Source organism: Fundulus heteroclitus, chromosome 9 (assembly GCF_011125445.2).
Source record: "Fundulus heteroclitus isolate FHET01 chromosome 9, MU-UCD_Fhet_4.1, whole genome shotgun sequence".
NCBI classification, from domain to species: domain Eukaryota; kingdom Metazoa; phylum Chordata; class Actinopteri; order Cyprinodontiformes; family Fundulidae; genus Fundulus; species Fundulus heteroclitus.
Genome location: NC_046369.1, coordinates 34,246,139 through 34,265,244, shown reverse-complemented (window position 1 = coordinate 34,265,244; position 19,106 = coordinate 34,246,139). Strand labels below are relative to the sequence as shown.

Sequence of the window (19,106 nt, the reverse complement as noted above, 5' to 3'; positions counted from 1 at the left end):
GCGACTCAAGAAAAAAAACTCGCTGATAATAAGCGGACTTAGTAACACTGCTATTGTTGCCAGTGACCTTACACTGAACTGCCGTATACCTTTTCATCTTACTGAAAGAATGAGAAAAGGGCCGCGAGACTGCCACCAGGTCGGTGCTTAGAAAGTTGTAAGAGTGTTTTTTCGGCCAGAGACAGTAGGGGCAGATGACAAACCCCTCAATAGTTTCATGAACACTTAGATTACCATCACCGGGACTTAGAAGAGTATACATTAGTGCTACTTTAAGGTGGTAGAAGCTGCCGTTGTGGTTAGCTTGAGCCTCTGGGATTTTCATGACATCCAGATGCCAAAACAAAATAAACTTTTAACAGTACCACACTTCCAAAACTATCCCCTTTTTATTTGTTATAGTTTGATATTGTGGTCCTGCAGACCTCACCAGCGTCGACTCGCGGACTCGCATAGTTTGTAGGGCACAGGCATTGATATGTTAATGAACTGAGTGACCCAGAAGGTGCTGAAGACCCCACATAGGTTCGAATACCAGAGACTCCCCACCAGCCAGTTAGAGCTGAGGATTCCTCTTGGATCGGATGTCTTCGCAGACCTAAAAACAACTCCAGTTTCTTCCTTCTCAGGAATCTTTGAACTCAGGTTGTGTGACTGTTAACAGTTCAGCTCCACATGTAGACCAACAGCCCTCCCTTCTTTGGCTCCTCACAGCACCATTCAGAGGCTCGCAGACCGCGGCGACTCCAGCTTTCAGCCGTAAATCAAGCTCAGGTTGTTGGAGATAATTTCCACCGTGTGTGCAGCCAAACGCACCCTCGCCCTGTATTTTAGGTTTCTTTCCTTCGCGGCCTCTTCCTTTCTGTGAAGTGTGGGACACTTTATGCGAGGAGGCCCTTCACGTTCTGCACCGGGCTTTTTGCTAAGTCCTTATAAGCCAGATGGCCGGCACGTACACACATGCAACTCTGACAATATTGTACATATGCAAATCTACTAACATATGCTTAACCTTCACTGTATAATCCTCCTCCCCCGCAGATGTAACTAATCCCCCAACTACTTTAAAATAAAAAAAATAAAAAGATTTCTACGTGGCCTGCTGAGGCTTGTTTCTCGTTCTGTAGTGTATTTCCATCAGAGCTGTTCTGTTGATTTAGCAGGAACATTCAAAGCATTTAATTCAAGTAGGAAATTTAATTAACTGCAGTTAGTCATATTTGGTAAGGGAAGTCACCATAAACATCTCTAATCTGAAAAACAAAGTCTAATATTAGTGCCGGTGTCACAGCTGGCTCCATCGCTCCACTCTTATCATCTGGTTAACAACACTGGTTGGCCCGATAACCAATTATACCTCTTACGGCCCCTCCAATAGCTTTAATCACTGATTAGGATTCCTCGTTCACAAAGCAGCTACTTAAAAGTAATTGCTCAATAAAGGGAGGGGAAGTTGTCGTATTAAGGAGGTGTTCCTGCTGCTTCTCTCATTAGCGCTCACTTGGAGCTTTCATCTCCCAATTGTCACAAATGGAGTCGGTTTCATTCACAGCACAGGAGTCGTTCTCCCTCAGCCTGCCGCACGCTGCTTGAAAGCACGACACCATTAGCGCGGCGCTCACCCGCAGCACAGAGGGTGCTCGCCCGCTTTGAGCTCTGTTGGTTTTTGATTTATGACAAACAGAAATATTGGGTGACGTAAAAGGGCAGATTTTTATGTTTTTTTTTTTTTTTTTTTTAGGGTTTGATTTGAGCATGGAAGTGTTTTTCAGTAAACCCGGCAGCTGATGTCTGTGGAGGGAACTTGCTGTGAATCGTGCTCTTAAGACACAGCCTGTTACTGATGCAAAGTCATTTAAAAAAATTTACAGACAAGTTGGCTAAAATGGTTTTGTACAAACCTCCACGTTCCGATTTGTTTTGAGTGGAAAAAAAAAACTAGTCTGATACGTCACAGTTTCACTACAGACAAGAAGAATGTCTTATATGAGAAAAGAAGGCAGCTTAGGCATTTCCATCTGGAAAGGAGAAGTAGTAAAATACAGAGAAAAGACGGATGACGTCCAGTCAGAAGAATCTTTCTTTGAACATTAAACATTTGTCTTATTCACCCCCCTTTTTTTTCATATATAAAATCATCAACATGCTTTAGCGCAAAACCAGAAGAACACATTTGTTTTTTTTATGCTTTGCACATATTCTGTTGCTAATTTTGCTATATTCTCTCTGTTTTGATTCAGACTCACATTTGGACCAGAACGATATTCTATACGTAGTCCTGAAAAAATCCACAAATTGGCCTGCAGCCCTGCCCAACAGTGCTTGAGCGAGAGACGAGGCACCTGCTGGACAGGTTGCCAGTCTATAAACCCAGGAAACTATAACCATGCATGCACACAACCACAAACAATTTAGAGTGGCCTGTAAACCTTATATTGATGTTTCTGAAATCTGACCCAGAGCACCTGCAGAAATCCTATGCTTGTGACATGCCTCCCTCCAGTCTCCCCACATCCTCAGATTTTTCACATTATACTCCACTATTAACATCAATATATTTTGTTGGGCTTATATTTGGTAGAATAACCCAAAGTAGTACATACATTTAGGTAAGAAATGTTATTTAAAATAAATTTTACTGTGAAGCATGTCAGTGAAAGTGTCATGGTTTGGAGAACTTTTACTGCTGCACAACCTGGCCACCTCACTATCATACAATCCATCTTTAATTCTACCTTATATCAGCGGCTGTTTGATTAAAACGTGAGACAATAAATAAAAATCAAAGCTGAAAGCAGAACTTGGACCCTGCAACAAAATAATGACCCGAAATATTCCCGGAAATCCACCAAGGACTGGCCGAGAATTAAGAAATGGAAAGTCCTGGATTGAGTCAAAGCCCCGGTTCCTCGTGTGTAAATCCTGCCTACACACAAAAACCTGCCGCACAATGTTTTAAGCACAACTCGGGATGTATAAAAGTAAAGGGGAAAGTGTGAAGAAATCCACGCAAACTTTTCACCTGAATAATCTTATAATCTGATTCTCACTGAGAATAAAATGTTGTCAGATCAGCAGATTATTTCCTAACAAGTCAGGTGTGATGATTCCTGAGGTGGAGACACCCAGACCTGTCCATAAATAGCTGGGGAGCGTGTTGTCAGACGCGTGCATTTGGCTCCAGTGTTACAGAGAAACACTAGGAGGATCTGTACGTTGCCGGTTCAAGTTCTAACTACGCTGCGTTGTCTGCAGCTGGAGCTTTTCAGAGGGAGTTCACAGATCAGGGATTTAACAGTCATCCCTGAGGTTTGCCATGCCAGCCTGATGGGACGGCCTCATCTGTATGTTGCTCAGATATATAAAATTCCCTTAAATTACGCCTGAATAGATACACATCAAACTGCAATTTGCAGCCAGGAGCCGAGTTCCAAATGTAATCAGAGCTGCGACTGCCCTCATGCACTCAAATTAATTTAGTTTTGCGAAAAGAAAGCATGTCCATTCAAGACGTGTGACTCATTTGTGATGCGCAAATGTATCACAAATGTACTGGCACTTTGGCCTGGCTCAACTCAGGATTCCTTTACACTATCGTATTAAATGTAGTTATTCAAATTGTAATAGTAATGATGGAAACAAACTATGTGGTGAAGGTCGTCCTAATAGAAATGTTTTAGAGGGGTTTTAGAGAACATCTGTGGTGCAGACAACCTCCCAGCAGATGGGGCAGGGACAAAGCTGTGGACAAGTTGCGTTCTAAAACATTAACCCAAGTATTTAACATCTTGACAGAGCACTGTTCAATTCATCATTTGAAAAGGGAAGCGGTATGGCACAGCTGACAATTTAGCAAGACATGGGCATTCTCTTAAACTGACCAGCCAGGCGAGGAGAGAAGCAGCAAAGACGCATGTTTCTCTGCAGGAGCTGCTGAGTAGGATTTACGTTTGGAGCGTCAGTCAATCCAAGAATTTTGGTCTCTAGACGAAGACTTGTGGCAGTATGTCAATAAAAGATGGTTTCCGGAAAGTATTTTCTCAAGTGGGATGAATGCAAATGATCAACATACTATGTTGAAAACCCATGTGTCCTTTTCCTGTCACTTCACCATTAGGGAGGTGCTTTTTGTTGGTCTATAACACCCCAATTAAATGCATAGATGCTTTTTGTAATTTGACAAAGTGAAAGGGTTCAATGAGGATGAGTAGCTTTCCAAAGCACTGTATGCAGAGAAGATGCCTGAAAGAACACAGCTGAGCTTCAAACAGTTTGTGTTTAGGAGAGCGGCACAAAACTAAGAAAAAATGGCGACATTGAAAAATTGTGTTTTCTACTGTATGAGAAACGCTTGAAATATTTATAAAGCAACTTGAAAGGCTCTATTTGGAAAGCCTGAATTATACAAGGCCCATTAGAGACACTTTTGAAGGTGTGTATCTTCTAAGGAAATTAAAATAATCAGATAGGCTGAAAAATTCAAATAACAAAATTCTCCAAAGCTCAGTACAACTTGTAAATGACATATTTAAAGTCCTCTTTCAAAAGTCAACACAATATCTTGAAGGGACAATGTAAAATCTACCACACTGAGATTATAGTGCCATGGACCTTCGGATATTGCCGGTTTTTAGAGCAAAAGTTTTTATTGTTTCGCAGCTGATTATAGGCAGCATAATAGAGCTCCTCCTTCACCCTCTTCCATGGAAATTGTCTTCTTAGGCATGTTTTTTTTTATCTAATATATTGGCTTCTGTAAATCCATCTCCATGCTTTTTTATTTTTGAACACCTCTCTGATACTTTGACCCTTTTTAACTCAGTAACCGCATTTACACCAGTGTTGCTTCTTCGCCCTGGTAGCACGTCGCATGGCACCTTCACTGATTGGAAGACAATTTTTATTTTCCTGATTGCTGGATAAAACTCCATATTGGCCAGTTTTAGTAAACCGCCAATTTTTCGGTGCCCTTCAGTAAAAATAGAAGGAGTTTCTCCTTTTGAACAGAAAAAGTAACAAGTGGCATGGCTACAAATATTTACTGGAGTAACTGACTCATCCTCCCAGGCCCTCATTTATTTTCACAGTAGACTTTTCTCTTCCCTGTTTCTCTAGAGTAAATTTCCACTAAATTATATTAAACAGGCTTTATTTTCAAGCTTGTTTTGAGCAGAACAGCTGCAACCGAACACGACTGAGTTAATTTGCCTTATTTGACATCTTGCATAACGACTACTGCACGCGCATTTGTTGCACTGTCAATGCCGACACAGCATTTCACGCAGCTCCATTTCAAAGCCAGAGCAACTCCTTTTATAGAAAGTGCAATTATGGAAATGAGCCATAACATCACATGCAGCTTGATTCGAAAGGCACGGCTCCCGTTAAGCGGCTGTTTCTCCGCTGACCCTGAATAGACAACAAACCACTTCAAGGTCGAGTGCAGTCATTTGAGAGCGAACGGTTATGCTTGAAGGGACTGCAGGGAATACAAACACCAGCAGCACGTGAATTTGTTTCGGCCCTAAATAACTGGCACGGTAAAGGAACGGCAGGAGAAGAGGGCCAAATACCCCGGAAAGAACCTTTCAGCAGAGACGCTTAGTGACTCCTGTTCCACATACAGAAGCATACGACCTTTTCAATAAATCATGCATCTCTGAAACATTTACAACTCTTGTGTTTCCATGAAACGATAAGTCCTAAACATGTTGGGCGTCTGACAGAAATGTACATTTGCTTAATGTTCTAATTCTCCCTAAGCCGCGAGTTACATGTGTCGCACTCTGGCAAAAAGAGCCTTGTTGTCGAGAGGCCTGTCTCTCGTCGGGTCCCAGAGGTTCAGAGGAGCCGTTACACTCTGGAGGGATTCAAGGAGGTCACAAGGTTATTATATAAACAATTCACATGGACGGCCTCAAGCACCCGGCAGGAATCTTTAATGCAGCGCTCGCTTTTTCCCCTCGGTGTAGCCCCGTTCGAGACGCAGACGTGTCCAGTTTGCACCGCGCCGCATTATCCCTCCGTCTCCCTTCCTTTGGTGTGTTTTTTTTGTGGAGGCGGCTGAAGACCGCGCTTAATTAATTTGGTCAGCTGCCTTGGATAAACTACACTGATGACATCAATTAGATCCTAATGAAAACAGATAAAAGCCACGGAAAGCAAATGGAATTTCTGAGCAGGACTCATCAAAGTCTTAGCATTGGAACAAATTCCCATTACGTGTCATAAAAGCCTTTAATTTGCAAAGCTCATGTCTGGTTTGGTACTTAGAAGTACATGGTCAAATGATTCAGTGTAAGTCGTGCGCCGAGAGGAGCCAAATCAGAATTTAATTTGGCACAGAACCTCCTTATCCTGTCTGAAACATGTGGCACGACGCAATCCTTGGATTAGCGCGGACTTCAGAACTCCACATTTGGCATGTTTCGTGTCCTCTGGCAGAGCGGACACCTTGTGTGCCGGTTTGTAACATGACATTTACATTTTCAATCTCGGGGAGCAGGGGAGGGAAAAAACACCCGTGCTTACCGCAGATTACTACTTCTTAGTTAAGCAAATTGCTGCAATTATGTGTGTCAGTCGATTGACGAGGGATAACGAGGCACTGCTTCTTTGTCTCCTCCACTCTCCTTCTCTCTCTAATAACTCTGTGACCTCTTTGAAAACGCCTGATTTGATTTTACAGCTGGAGACAGATAACAGTTCAGGCAAATGAAGATGAATCAATTAACTCAGCTGTTAGTGCTAATTTCTCAGCACTTTGCCAAGACACTGGCTCTAAACTATAGTGCACTCCACTGCAGGAATAAGGGCAATAGATTTTCTTCTGTCAGATACGTCTTGATTTATATGTACAACGAGTAAAGAAATCTTGCATTTGTGAATTTAGTCCAAGTCACCTTTTGGCACATTGCTACCCCAAGCTTTAGTGCATGTTACTTGGATTTCATGTGATAGACCAATGCAAAGTTGCACATAATGGGAAAGGAACGAAAACCATACATGTTTTTTTAGCACTGGAGGGAAATGAACCAGAAAAGCAGCCAAGAGACCTTTTGGTAACTCTGGAGGAGCTGCAAAATTCCAAAGCTGGGTACTAGTGGTCATGCGCTCCACACCCGTGGTCTTTAGGAAAGTCAGTTTCTCTGAAGCCATGTGGGGGGATGCAGCAAACATGTGAAAGATGGTGCAAAATGCCCTGTGGGGTGGAAATCCATACAAAGAGGGAGCACATCAATCTGAGCAACCATCCCATGGTTTAACATCATGGTAGCTGCATCACGCTGAGGGGATGCTTTTTTTCTGCAAGGACTTTGACGGGGGTCAGGCAGGCAAGATGGATGGAGAGATCTTGGAAGAAAACCTGTTAGAAGCTGGAAAAGCCTGAAGACGAAGGTGGCGGTTCACCTTCCAGCGCTGTCTAAACCTTTCACCATCTTGGCCAAAGTCAAGTTGAAAGTACTTACGGGTCATGATGAATATATTTTTTCTTATTAAAAAGGAAGAAAATGAAAGGTCAGTTTTACTGTTTTACTCCACTAAAACACCAAGCTAAAGGCTAAAAATACCATTTCAATAAAACAAACACAGTAGTCTTTACTTTGCAGAAAACGGGTCTGTAAGTCTTTGTTCTTGCATGTTAGCCCTATTAAGAAAAGCCACTCAATACCCCACTTTTTTTTGGGGGGGGGGGGGGGGGTGTTGATTAGTTTTTAATTTTCTCCATCTACAATAATTTTTTTTCTCAACTTCTAAAACAGATTATGGGTCAGACGTTGGTTGATACTGCCTAAAAAAATGGATGTGCCAAAGTTTGCTTTTGAGTAAAAGTCTGCATGTCTCGCTCCTATTTACACCACATCTTCCAATTAAAACAGCAGCAAAACTTTCCATTTTAAGGAGTTTTTATGAAACTTATTTTTTAAGATAATCCAGCCGTTAGATTGCGGTGTGTTGGACCAGGGACACATCTGAAAGTTTCAGGGCCGGGATTGCAGATCCCTGGTTTAGATCAAGGCATGTTCAGATTGGTCCAGTTTAAGGTGTGTGGATACTTTTGGAAGTGACTGCAGCCAGAAACAGTACTTTCTGCATAGAAGGGGTATTTGGTGTCGCAGCTCGGTGAGCCCTGTGTTATTAACTGACTGTGCAGCCTGTTGCATGTTAGTCTCTGTCTGTAAATGTGTATTCTTATACTTTCCTGCACCTGCGGCAGCCAGCTCGGCTTCTTGCAAAGAAAGTGTCCAAAAAAAAGAAGCTTTTTTTTTTTTTTTAACAATCTGTATTCAGCTCTTTCGTAATTGTGACTGTTGGGCTGTAGGAAAAAGAGGAAGTGTTTAATAAAGTGTTTTTTTATATTGTTTTTCTCTTTGTGTGTGATCCTCCATCCCAGTGGACTTCCCTCCCCCTCCGCCACCTGCCGAAGACTCCACCGGTATCCTATCATCACCGACTTCCTTCCCTCCTCCGCCACCGGATAACTCTTACGACTACCAGGTAAGAGAAGCTGCTGCTGCTGCTGCTGCAGTGTTACATATTTCTGTCAGTAACTCTCATAGAGTCAGCGAAGAAAGCAGAGATGGCCTCGGGTCCTGCGCTGCATTCATGTCCAACAAAACGTATCTTTCAATCGGAGCTGCGGCCAGCTGCAGAGAGGTCCGGCTCCCAGATGCAGCTTGGATCCAGGTGCTCTGAACCCATGGACTCACACACACACGCTTTACTTTATTTCCTCTGGCAGCTCCGACGCAGGGTGGATGGAAGGCTGACACCTAATGGTGGAGCTGGGTCATTTATCTCTGCCTTGCGAGTCATAATACCCACAGGCATCTGGCCCCCAGGGATATGTGGCCTCTGAGCTCTCACTGACTCTCCCAGCACTTGACCTCTGCTGAGAAATCCTCCGAGTGCTTCACATTCCTTTGTTCAGCGTAAGCAGCAAGAATAAAAACTGTGTGCTTAATCCAAACACTCTGTGTCCAAATTATAAGACAATGCGTAACTTAATTGCTCTGCTCATTAGAGAACTGACCAACAAGCTTTGACTCGTGCTGTAGATTTAAAAGGTGCCACTGGAATATCAGCTCTTGATGGGATGCTTTTGTTTAAAGGAATGTAGGGCTGAGCCAGCCGATAGAGCTGCTTCCCTCTCATGCGTTTAAAGTTGGCCGGGGCTCACAGACACATGAGCAGCAAGGAACAAAAGGAACTTCCCTTACTAGAAATCTATACGAACATTTCAGCAAATCCTCAAAGCTCCGCAGTAGTGCTTTGATTTTACGCAGCCAAATCACAACGGCTGTGCTGCTCTTTCTCACTCGGTAACACCTAATGGTCTGATATTGGTCCCTTTGCTACTTATAGTTTCAGATCTGTACTTCATGTTTACCTTCTCCAACTTTTGAGAAATAATACAAGTTTTTTTTCTTTTTATATATATATATATATATATATATATATATATTATATATATATATTATATATATATATATATTATATATATATATATATATATATATATTATATATATTTATATATATATATATTATATATATTTATATATATATATATAATATATATATTATATATATGAAACTACTTGTGATGTTTAGCCAAAGCTAAAAAAAATGTTTTATGTCACTGAAAGACATAAAGCAATTCCTTCTACCCCACAAAACATGATAATTAGCAGCTCAGAGAGGTAAAGATGATGAAGTATACATTTTAAACTGTAAGTATAGAAAAGGGACCAGATTCAGACCCATTAAGTGTGTCAGCTGTTTGTATTGTAAGAAGGAATGGCGGCATTAGAAAGAACCCAAAGCCTTTCCACCTCGGCTCTAGTCGGTATGTTGCAGGCCTCAAATGGAAAAAGAGACAAATATACATTTTTGAGGAAAAAACAAACAATAAATGCCTTTTTTTCATTACTATGCCAGCTACTGTTTCAGCTTCTTAAATTTGGCTCTGTAATTTTATTATTGTCTTCGTTTATTCATCTCAGACTTCCTGTTGTCTACTCTTCGGCCTTTAAAAGGACTCTGGCTGGCAGCTTAATTCCCTAACACAGAACCGTCGTCCTAATTATGTCCCCTAACCAGAGCACGACTTCTTCCATTTTTCCTCCTTACTGCGAGGAAAAAAAAATGGATATCAATCAGAATGTCTTTCTCTTGGCTCTATCAGAGGAGTTCTGTATGCTAAATGAGTAACGCAGAGATTAAATGCTAGGCAGAAATGTGCTCTTTATCGCCCAGGCAGAGAGAGATGTCTGGATTATGACATGTAAAAGCTGAATCTTTAGCAGACAAATCTCTCATCTTGGCCGTCGTCCACATCATCATGAATTCCTACACAGCGCAAACGCTGCCTCATTTCCTTTCATCCTCCACGTTTTCACTCCTAAACAAGTTTGGCTGCTGTTTTATTTTTGAATATCTATCTTTTTTTTTTTTTTCTTCTTTATTCCTTTGTTGATTCGTTCGAAGCCATTAGTGTGCCTCTTTGTTTACCCCCGCTCGCGGTTGCCTTAGATGTTTTTAGGGAGACGCTCGGCTGCAAATGGAGGCACGCCCTGCCCGTAATAGCTTGTGACAGGTAATCCAAACACATAACATTAGAATAAGAAGCAGTCATTGATCCAACCAACTCAAAAAGCCCCCGCAGGCAATTGCAAGAAGTCTTCCCGCAGTTGTGCAGCGCAGTTCAGAGCCCTAAAAATACCCGTGTCATTTCACGGAGAAATTCCCGGGAATTTAGCAGAAATCCCTGCCACTAATGGTCAGGTCAATTTAAGTGTTTTCCAGATATCTCAGTCACAATATTTGTGCCTCGGCTACTGGAATATTTAGCGTCTCATGATGTGATGAGGTAGCGTATTTCTCTGAGGCAAAACGGAAATGTGTAGATTAATAAATCAGTAGGTGCCGTTGTAGCGTTCGTGATGCTTTCAAGCCTCTTATCATAAACCAAATTCCCTCACAAACACGGCGGTTCTCGTCTCCATTAGGAGGGCAGGATGACACTATTAGTTAGAAAACATCCCGGCTTTAATCTGACTGCTGTTGTCTCTGCTTGAAACCCCTTTGTGGTTGGGATTGCGACGAACGTGTTGCTGTAAATGTAAGAAGCAGGAAGAAGCTGGAGGTGAATAGTGCACGGAGTTACAAAAAGCCTCCCTCTCAGACGATGCTTTGCCTCTCGCTTCTCGCTGCGTTTCTCCCTCCAAGAAGTCTCTGCGATTGATGTACGGCTTTCAGGAGGATTGTTCGAGGTCAAGGTGAACTGTGAACTTTGGAAACTGTAATCCGGAGTGGAAGAACTGTGGAAAAGAAAGGAAGAGAGAGTGTCTTTCAAAGGCACAGAGGCAGGAGTTACTCACCGTTATTGAAGGCTTGACATTAACTTTAGAGAGCAGCTTGAAAAGGCAGTTTAACCCTGTCAAGCTATAGGTGTGTGTTATTTTTCTTTTAGCTGGGGCTCAGGTTAACAGACTTGGATTTTGAAAGCGTCTAAGAAAACTAGACGTATAGCTAAAGACGCTTAAAAAATTAGACATGCACCAATCTGGCTTTTTGTGGAAGGCACCAATTACCGATTTTCTTTGACATCTGACCTGCAGATTGAATTTTCAACTGATTCCGATTTTTTTATCTGTTGTTATTCCAACAAAAAATTTGGCATTTCAAGATTATTCCCTTTAATACATCAAGCCTGTATCTCTAATTTTTTTGTCAGATTGTAGTTAAGCTCTTAAAATGTAGGTACTGTTGGTTAAGGTAGGGTCTTTCCTGTCTGCAACTGCAGAGTTTGCTACGTTTGCAATTGTGGAGCTTGACCCGGCCGGAGCCGGATGGACCGGACAGGAGCAGAAAATTAGAGTTATTCCGTAATTTGATGGAGAACGTCGGTGAGCGGGTCCGCTGACGGTGACGTCAGGAGTAGTCACGGACGATGTGGAACCGTTCTCATTAATTAAAATACCAACGTAGTCGGTCGGACGTTCATTTACGTGAACGTCACGGAGGATGTGGAATCGGGGGGTAAGACTTGCCTCCTAAAAAGTATGATCCAGAACCCAGTTCTCTCTGGAACTGAGCTGCCGAGATGGAGAAAACCTGTCAGGAAGAATAAGAGTAAATCATCAGACATTTTCAGGAGTGTTTCCACCTGAGTGGTTAGTTGGAACCCTTTCTTTAGTAAATAACAAACAGTCTCCTTTTATTATAAATTACTGTACAAAGTGGAATTGACAGTATAGTGAAGAAGTGTGGTCATTCATAAAAGGCGGCTTTGTTGCATGTTTTCTCTCAGATGAAACGACCTGAGAAGACTCTGGAAGAGAGGCGCTCCAGTCTGGACGCAGAGATCGACTCTCTCACCAGCATCTTGGATGAACTGGAGAGCAGCTCACCCTATAAGCCACGAAGCATGCAAGTACGTCTCTAACGCCACTTCACACTTTCACAGAAACACGGGGGAAACTGAAATGAACCTGCACAAAGCAGCCAGGAAGCTCTCAGGTGGCTCTTAGACATGTGCATTCAGTCTTATGGAAACAGTTTAAAGGTGAATTTCTACATTTGTTACTTCACTGCTTTCATTTGCTAAAGGTTCTTCCTACTCTATTGTGAATGTGACAAATTAAATCTCTTTTTGGCTAAAATAATACTGTGTTTAGGGCCATGTTAGCTTGATACATGGGTGTCCTACAGCCTTGCTTCACTTTATTCAGTCAAAGGAGGGGAGACCTCCATCCATCCATCCATCCATCCATCCATCCATCCATCCATCCATCCATCCATCCATCCTTTCTTGCAGGTTTCATAATTAAAGTTCTTCCACTGTAGAAATAGCTGCAGTAAATTCATAGTAAAATGTAGAATTTTTATATTAAAAATGTTTTTGGAACACTATTTTTCTATAATTCATTATTGTTGCTGTGTACTATATTATTTACACCATGCTTTAGACCAAATCATTTTAATATACTCTATACTTTGATTTAAACCGTAGCATCATACACACAGCCACTAGACTGCACCTAACATATTAAATACAACCTGAACAAGTTAATTTGATATGAAATCATGCAAAATATGCAGTGTGCCTTAAAATCGTTTAGAGAAACTGGCTATATGTGCATTTATTGCACTTGGAAAACATATATCTTTAAACTGAAAAACAGCATAACACCTTTGCAGTATGGCTAAATGTCATCTGAGTTCAGACGGACCGGGGAAGCAACTACTACCTGACTGGTTTGTGGAGAAAACCAAATGCAAGGTGGAAGTTCTAGTTTCTTAACAATGTGCTGACAGATGAGCATGTGACCCGAGCACAGATCCAGAGTGGGACCGGTTCTGGTCAAACAGCATTCTGGTCCTAGCAGGGCTTTTATTCCCATCTTGCATAAACAGCCAGCGGAAGATTTTGTTTAAGGCACGTTCGCGCCACATGTGCCCAGGCACACCTGCTTAGCTTCGGAAAGATACAGATGTAATTGGTGTATGCACAAAGGAATCAAATCAGCAGGAAAAATGTTGTTAGCTAATAACATATGTTTTGTACAGAAATGAGAGATTTCCCGTTTTTTTCTTCAAATGTGGCATCCTGCAAAAGGAAAATCTGTAGTGTTAAAATGAGTCCTGGCCTACATCATTAGTCCGATATTGGGAGCAACTTTGGGAAAAGTCAAACCCTTGGGCAGTTAACTAAATTGTTTGACACACAATAAATGTAGGACATGTGAATAAAATAAAAAAAAAAACTCCAAAGCAATTGTGTTTAGAGCGAGAAGCTCTTTGGGACTTAGAGCAGCGATCAGATCATGTCATGTGAGATGGTCGAGCAAACTGTAATACGTTAAAGGATTGGGATCTGTCAGGACCGCATACAGGGGGGGGGAGAGAAAAGGTCACTTAAGTTTAAAACAATAAAAGGTGTTCAGAGGCTCATTCCGTAGATGTTTCCTGTGTTGTTCCCATGTCAGAATGTTTTCTTTTTTGTAATTTAATGAAGGAGGCGTACGTAAGATGGAAAGCAGAGCTGAGACGGTAAATTATTGACAGAGCTATTCATTTAGCTACAGACAAGAGTCTGTGCCCTCATATAAGATGCACATGCTTAGATCCACCAGCCTTGTGTGTGAGTCTTTATTCATGTGCAGGGAAAACTCTCCACTCTGGTTGGGTTCAAATAGGAAACGGCATCGATGTGGGAAATGGCGCAAGACAAAGTTTGGTTCGCAAACAGTCTGAGGAACCTGCTGTTTTCAGGGAGGTTCACAGCGACACAAAGACAGAAAAGGGGGTGGTTGCTGCTGGTGCGGACGTCCTTTGCTTTAGGGACTACTGGCTTCATGGTTAGAACTACTAGGGGAGGGGGGGGGCATTAACCAAGTTAGAATTATTAAGGACAACACAGAGACTATAAGAAAGGAAGTGAACATTGTGACTTTGACATGATGTGTTGAGAGGAACGGGTGAGTGTGTTAATGAGCCCGCCTTGTTACAGGTGAACGTTCTCACATTTTGTCACGTTACACCTGCAACCGTAGACAGGGATGCTGGTCAACATTGATGCAAAGATGGATGGAGCCAAATACAGGGCTGGGCTGGAAGCAAACTGCTACAAAACACCTGAGATTGGGGCACTGTCATGGCCTCTTCAAAATCTTGACTTTGTTGCACTTAGTACCTGGTTCACACGGCAAGACAATTATGGCAGTTTTATAATCCAATCTTTATAAGACCGCCCCAATTATCAGGATGGCTCTTAAGATAGTCTTATGAGATGTTCCTGCCATGTGTGGTGTGTTAAGAGAGATCTAGTCCGCTCAGAAGGACGTTGGGACCGCTCTCACTTCAATCTGGGATGTTCAACATGTTGGATTGGCCTGATATCCTAGCGTGCGGGGTGCTTCCCGAGGACAAACAAGCATGCCGCCTGTTGAATGTGACGTGTAGCCAATCAGAAAGCGAGGCGATGGGAACACAGAGGAGAAAACACTGTCCGTGGCGCACCAGAATGTCCGGTGGATGTCAGAGATGCAGGTCGTCATAATGTGTCAGCAATGCAAATGTTTGTTCAACGTTTCATATAAAGCATATTATAACATGGTAAAATTAGTCCACACTCTCTCACCATTGCTTCTTCCTTGCCAGCCATGATTACCTACTCTGAACTTTTGATCTCGAAAGGTTGCGCGAGATTTTCCGTCTGATATCTAAATGCAAATGAAATCTGTTTGTGTGCGGCGTGTTGTTCTTGCTGTGTGGCTGTACACCGCACACTGTAGTGTTATATCTACGATTTTTTTTTAAATTGTCCTGTGAGGTACCTCAGGTTTTGAAAATCATACTACAATTTAAAAATCTTGCCATGTGAAGTCGTCATAACTCGCTTTTTGGTGGTGCGTCTAGCGTCATTCTTTGTTTGGAAGACTTATTTGTGCTTTAGCTTCCTGTCTGATCCCTTGGAATGTGGCTTACACACGTCCACATATTGCTCTTTACTCATACCGTTATTAAAAAAGATGATTTCAGTAACACTGTAACTCTAACATTATAATAACCTTCTTATAAACTTCGATAAACCCTCCTGGTCAAGGCAGATGAGTGTTTTTGCCACAGCAATAAGTGTGTACCCTTTGTACCATTTGGTTTAATCACTCCTGCAGAAGGGAAAAATATATATTTATAATTTTTCTCTGTAAATATGGGTGAAATGGAAAAAAAAGACCTTCTACTAAATAACTTTACTGGGCTGTTTGAACATCATGGTGATATCTTTTCAAAACTGGTGGCACACCTTTCACTACTTGCAAGCATTTAGAAAACAAGTTATTTTCTGATCTTTTTGTTTTCCCGTTAGGCGCAGGATGAACGCGCGTGTTTTCTGGTTGACGGTCCGATCCCGGCTTCTTGGACAGGGAACTGCACTGAGCAAATAGACCACAGTACGTTTAGCAGTGTGTGAATATGTACGATAGAGGAGAAAGAAGAAGTTACTCCCCTGCCTGATCATGGACTCAGAAACTCTTAACCAGTGGTGGGAAGTAACGAAGTACAAGTACTTCGTTACTGTACTTAAGTACAATTTCCGTGTATCTGTACTTTACTTAAGTAGATTTAATAATGGATACTTTCTACTTTTACTCCACTACATTTAACAGTAAGTATCTGTACTTTCTACTTCACTACATTTCTATACAGCGTTTCGTTACTCGTTACATCCAAGACGCATTTCGTTTTTTTGATTTGTTCATTAGTTTGAAAGTATCCAATGGCGAAAGCAGAATCAGTCCGCTGAACCAAATCAAAGCGGGAAATAACCATTAGGCCCTCCCTCAAGAAGAGCAGCACAGTACGCAGGACCTGCAGAATCATTAACTCCCAGAATGGAGTCCAAGGATAGTCATCCTCCAGAAGACCTGCCCCACCCATGGCCTTATTTGAAAGATTTCTTTGAAATAACTGGGTCAAAAAACGCTTCCTGGAGATTCCAATGCCGCCTTTGCCTTCCCCGAAAGCATGAAATTCTATCTTTCAAAAATTCACCATCAAATTTGAAAAAACATATTGAGGTAAGTTAAGTTGCTAAACGCTATCAATATCGATCCCTGGAATTCTGATGCATAGAATAAAATATCTAAATCTAAACTGTCACAGGGGGTGAACACAATAAAAACATGCTTTATCTGCAGCATTGCTCATTAAAATGGTACATTACTGATTTATTAAAACTAAATACGATAGGTACACTTAATGACATTATATAAGCCGTTAGGTATGGTTGGCAAGTACTTTTACTTTTAATACTTAAGTAGTTTTAAAAGCTTGTACTTTCTTACTTTTACTTAAGTAAAATAATAATGTGGTACTTTGACTTTTACTTGAGTAAATTTTTGTCTGTGTATTTGTACTTTTACTTAAGTACATTGTATGAGTACTTTCTCCACCACTGCTCTTAACTTGTAGGTGAACGCCACCTTTCCTCACACACACTGTGTGACGTGGCCTCTGCCCCTCAGGTAAATAACAGACAGGAAAACTAGGAGAAATATCACAAATACGGTATTATTATTATTATTATTATTATTATTATTATTATTATTATTATTATTATTATTATTATTATGTATCTGCAGCTCAAACCTGAGCAGAAATCAGGGAGCATGACTTCAAGCCTCTGATTGGTGAATCTCAACCAATAGGTGGACAAAGCGTTGTATAAATGCCATCTTTGTCTTTTGTGTTATGTAATGTACAGCTGTGCAGGCTAGGGTATGTTGCATTTCCTGCTTACTTTTAGCTGTTAGTATTACAAGGTCTGGACAATCAACACTGTGAAGAATATAATTAGAAAGCCTGCTTCTTAAGTCTTTGTCCTTCCGTCTAAAACACTTCACAAACAATGTGAACGAGCACACACACAACTATAAGGAAGTGGTTATGAAACATTGTGAGCTTTATCAACTGCTGTATGTTTTTTTTTTTTTTTCCCTAAATAAAATATAGTAGTGCATAGCTTTCTTGGAGGGAAAAATGTGGATTCGTGTATTAGAGCTGGAGTCTGAAAGCTTTTGTCAGCAGGACTTTAAAAATGGATGAGCACCTGTACAGCTGGGTGAGGGCTCGGCCCCTGAATGTGGCCGTGACATAATGCACGGCCCGTTGGAACGGTTCTACCTGTCGGGATCAGAATCGCCGCGTGTTTATTTTTATCACAAATGTTCTGCAGGCCTCGGCCATTTATGGGCGACAGTCCGAGGCATCGGTGTCAGCACGGCGCACGTTTTAATCAGGATTTCTCTGCAGCGGATGGTTTATGATGCAGACCTGCTTTTCCAACATCCCTGCGTTTATCACAATGGCCTTTTGTGCTTCCGCTGTGTCTTCTCCCTCAGATATGTTTGCATGTGCAGAAGGTTCAGCTCTCTGTTTGATTGGTTTCTTGACATGCACACAAACGCACGCGGTCCCCCTCGTCCCACCTGATGCTGATTGTAGCTGATTAACTCAGGTTGACCTTTTTCCCCTGCCCAGCTGCTTCTGTCAGTCAGCCCTGGGTCTCCTTCAGTACATTGTTTTGCAGCAGTAGCGCTTGTTTTACAGCTTCACGGTTTTCATGCTCCAGCTTCACAACGACTGCTGCACTGTAATCTTCCACTCATGCGAACAAACGAGTAAGAAACGCTCCCGATGTGCAGCTCTTTATACCGAAGCCGACTCAGAGCCGGCCCCCCTGCCCCCTCCTTACCTCTCAGTGTCTGAAGAGGAGCCCTCTCTCCCAGCATTGAATTTGGAAGCAGCCAGAGGTCCTCGTGTGTTCGGATTCACAGATGGAAATGAAATGGACGCTGGTGTTCGTTCATAAAACTCTAAGCATTGTTCCTGCAAACATGCAGCAGTCACTGGTACTTCAGACATCAAAACAATTTGGTTTGCCTTAGTTGGTATTCTCTGTGGCAGAACGGTGGGTAAGGAAATGTCATCATTATATGCTTCCCATTTGTTCTCTCTGCTTTTCCACCATGGATGCTGTTTGTCATTTGTCACAGTTAACCAAGTTTGAGTTCCAGTTTGTTTGGCCGGCAGACTTTATTTTCACCCTGATACTGATATCTGGGTCCTAATTGGTTCCTTATATGTCTTGTGGTGTCAGATTTTGACAACATTTACATGACAAAATTGTAATGATGGGTATGAGAAATATTTCACATTCATTTTCATATTGTAATTGAGAATGAAAGACATGACAAATAGTTTTCTCGTGTGCTGCTTGTGTGGCGAACACTTTTAAAATCCAACTGCGTTTTAGTAACTTAAAAAACATCCATTCGGTGTGTTCTTTAGAGCGATCTAGGTCCGGACTTTGACTGGGTCAGTCTAACACATGGATACACTTTGATTTAAACCTTTCTATTGTAGCTCCGGCTGGATGCTTAATATCGTAGAAAGGTGAACGCCCCTCTCATGTTTCACAGTATGGGTGACGTGTTCAGATTTAGATTTCCACCAAACATTTTGGTTTGTTTAGCCACAAAGTTCCCTTTGGCCTGTGTTCTTTTGCTCTGTCCTCTACATGACTTGGGGGGAAAA

General features: G+C 41.8%; 1 protein-coding gene across 1 annotated transcript in view; it reads left to right on the top strand.

The window, feature by feature from the left end:
• The window catches only part of lpp (LIM domain containing preferred translocation partner in lipoma), a 194,263-nt gene that overhangs the window by 76,724 nt on the left and 98,433 nt on the right, over window positions 1-19,106 (top strand). Inside the window, exons 5-6 of the mRNA XM_012861169.3 lie at window positions 8,396-8,499; window positions 12,316-12,438. Coding sequence (XP_012716623.2) covers window positions 8,396-8,499; window positions 12,316-12,438 — 227 coding nt within the window. The remainder of the gene's footprint in view (window positions 1-8,395; window positions 8,500-12,315; window positions 12,439-19,106) is intronic.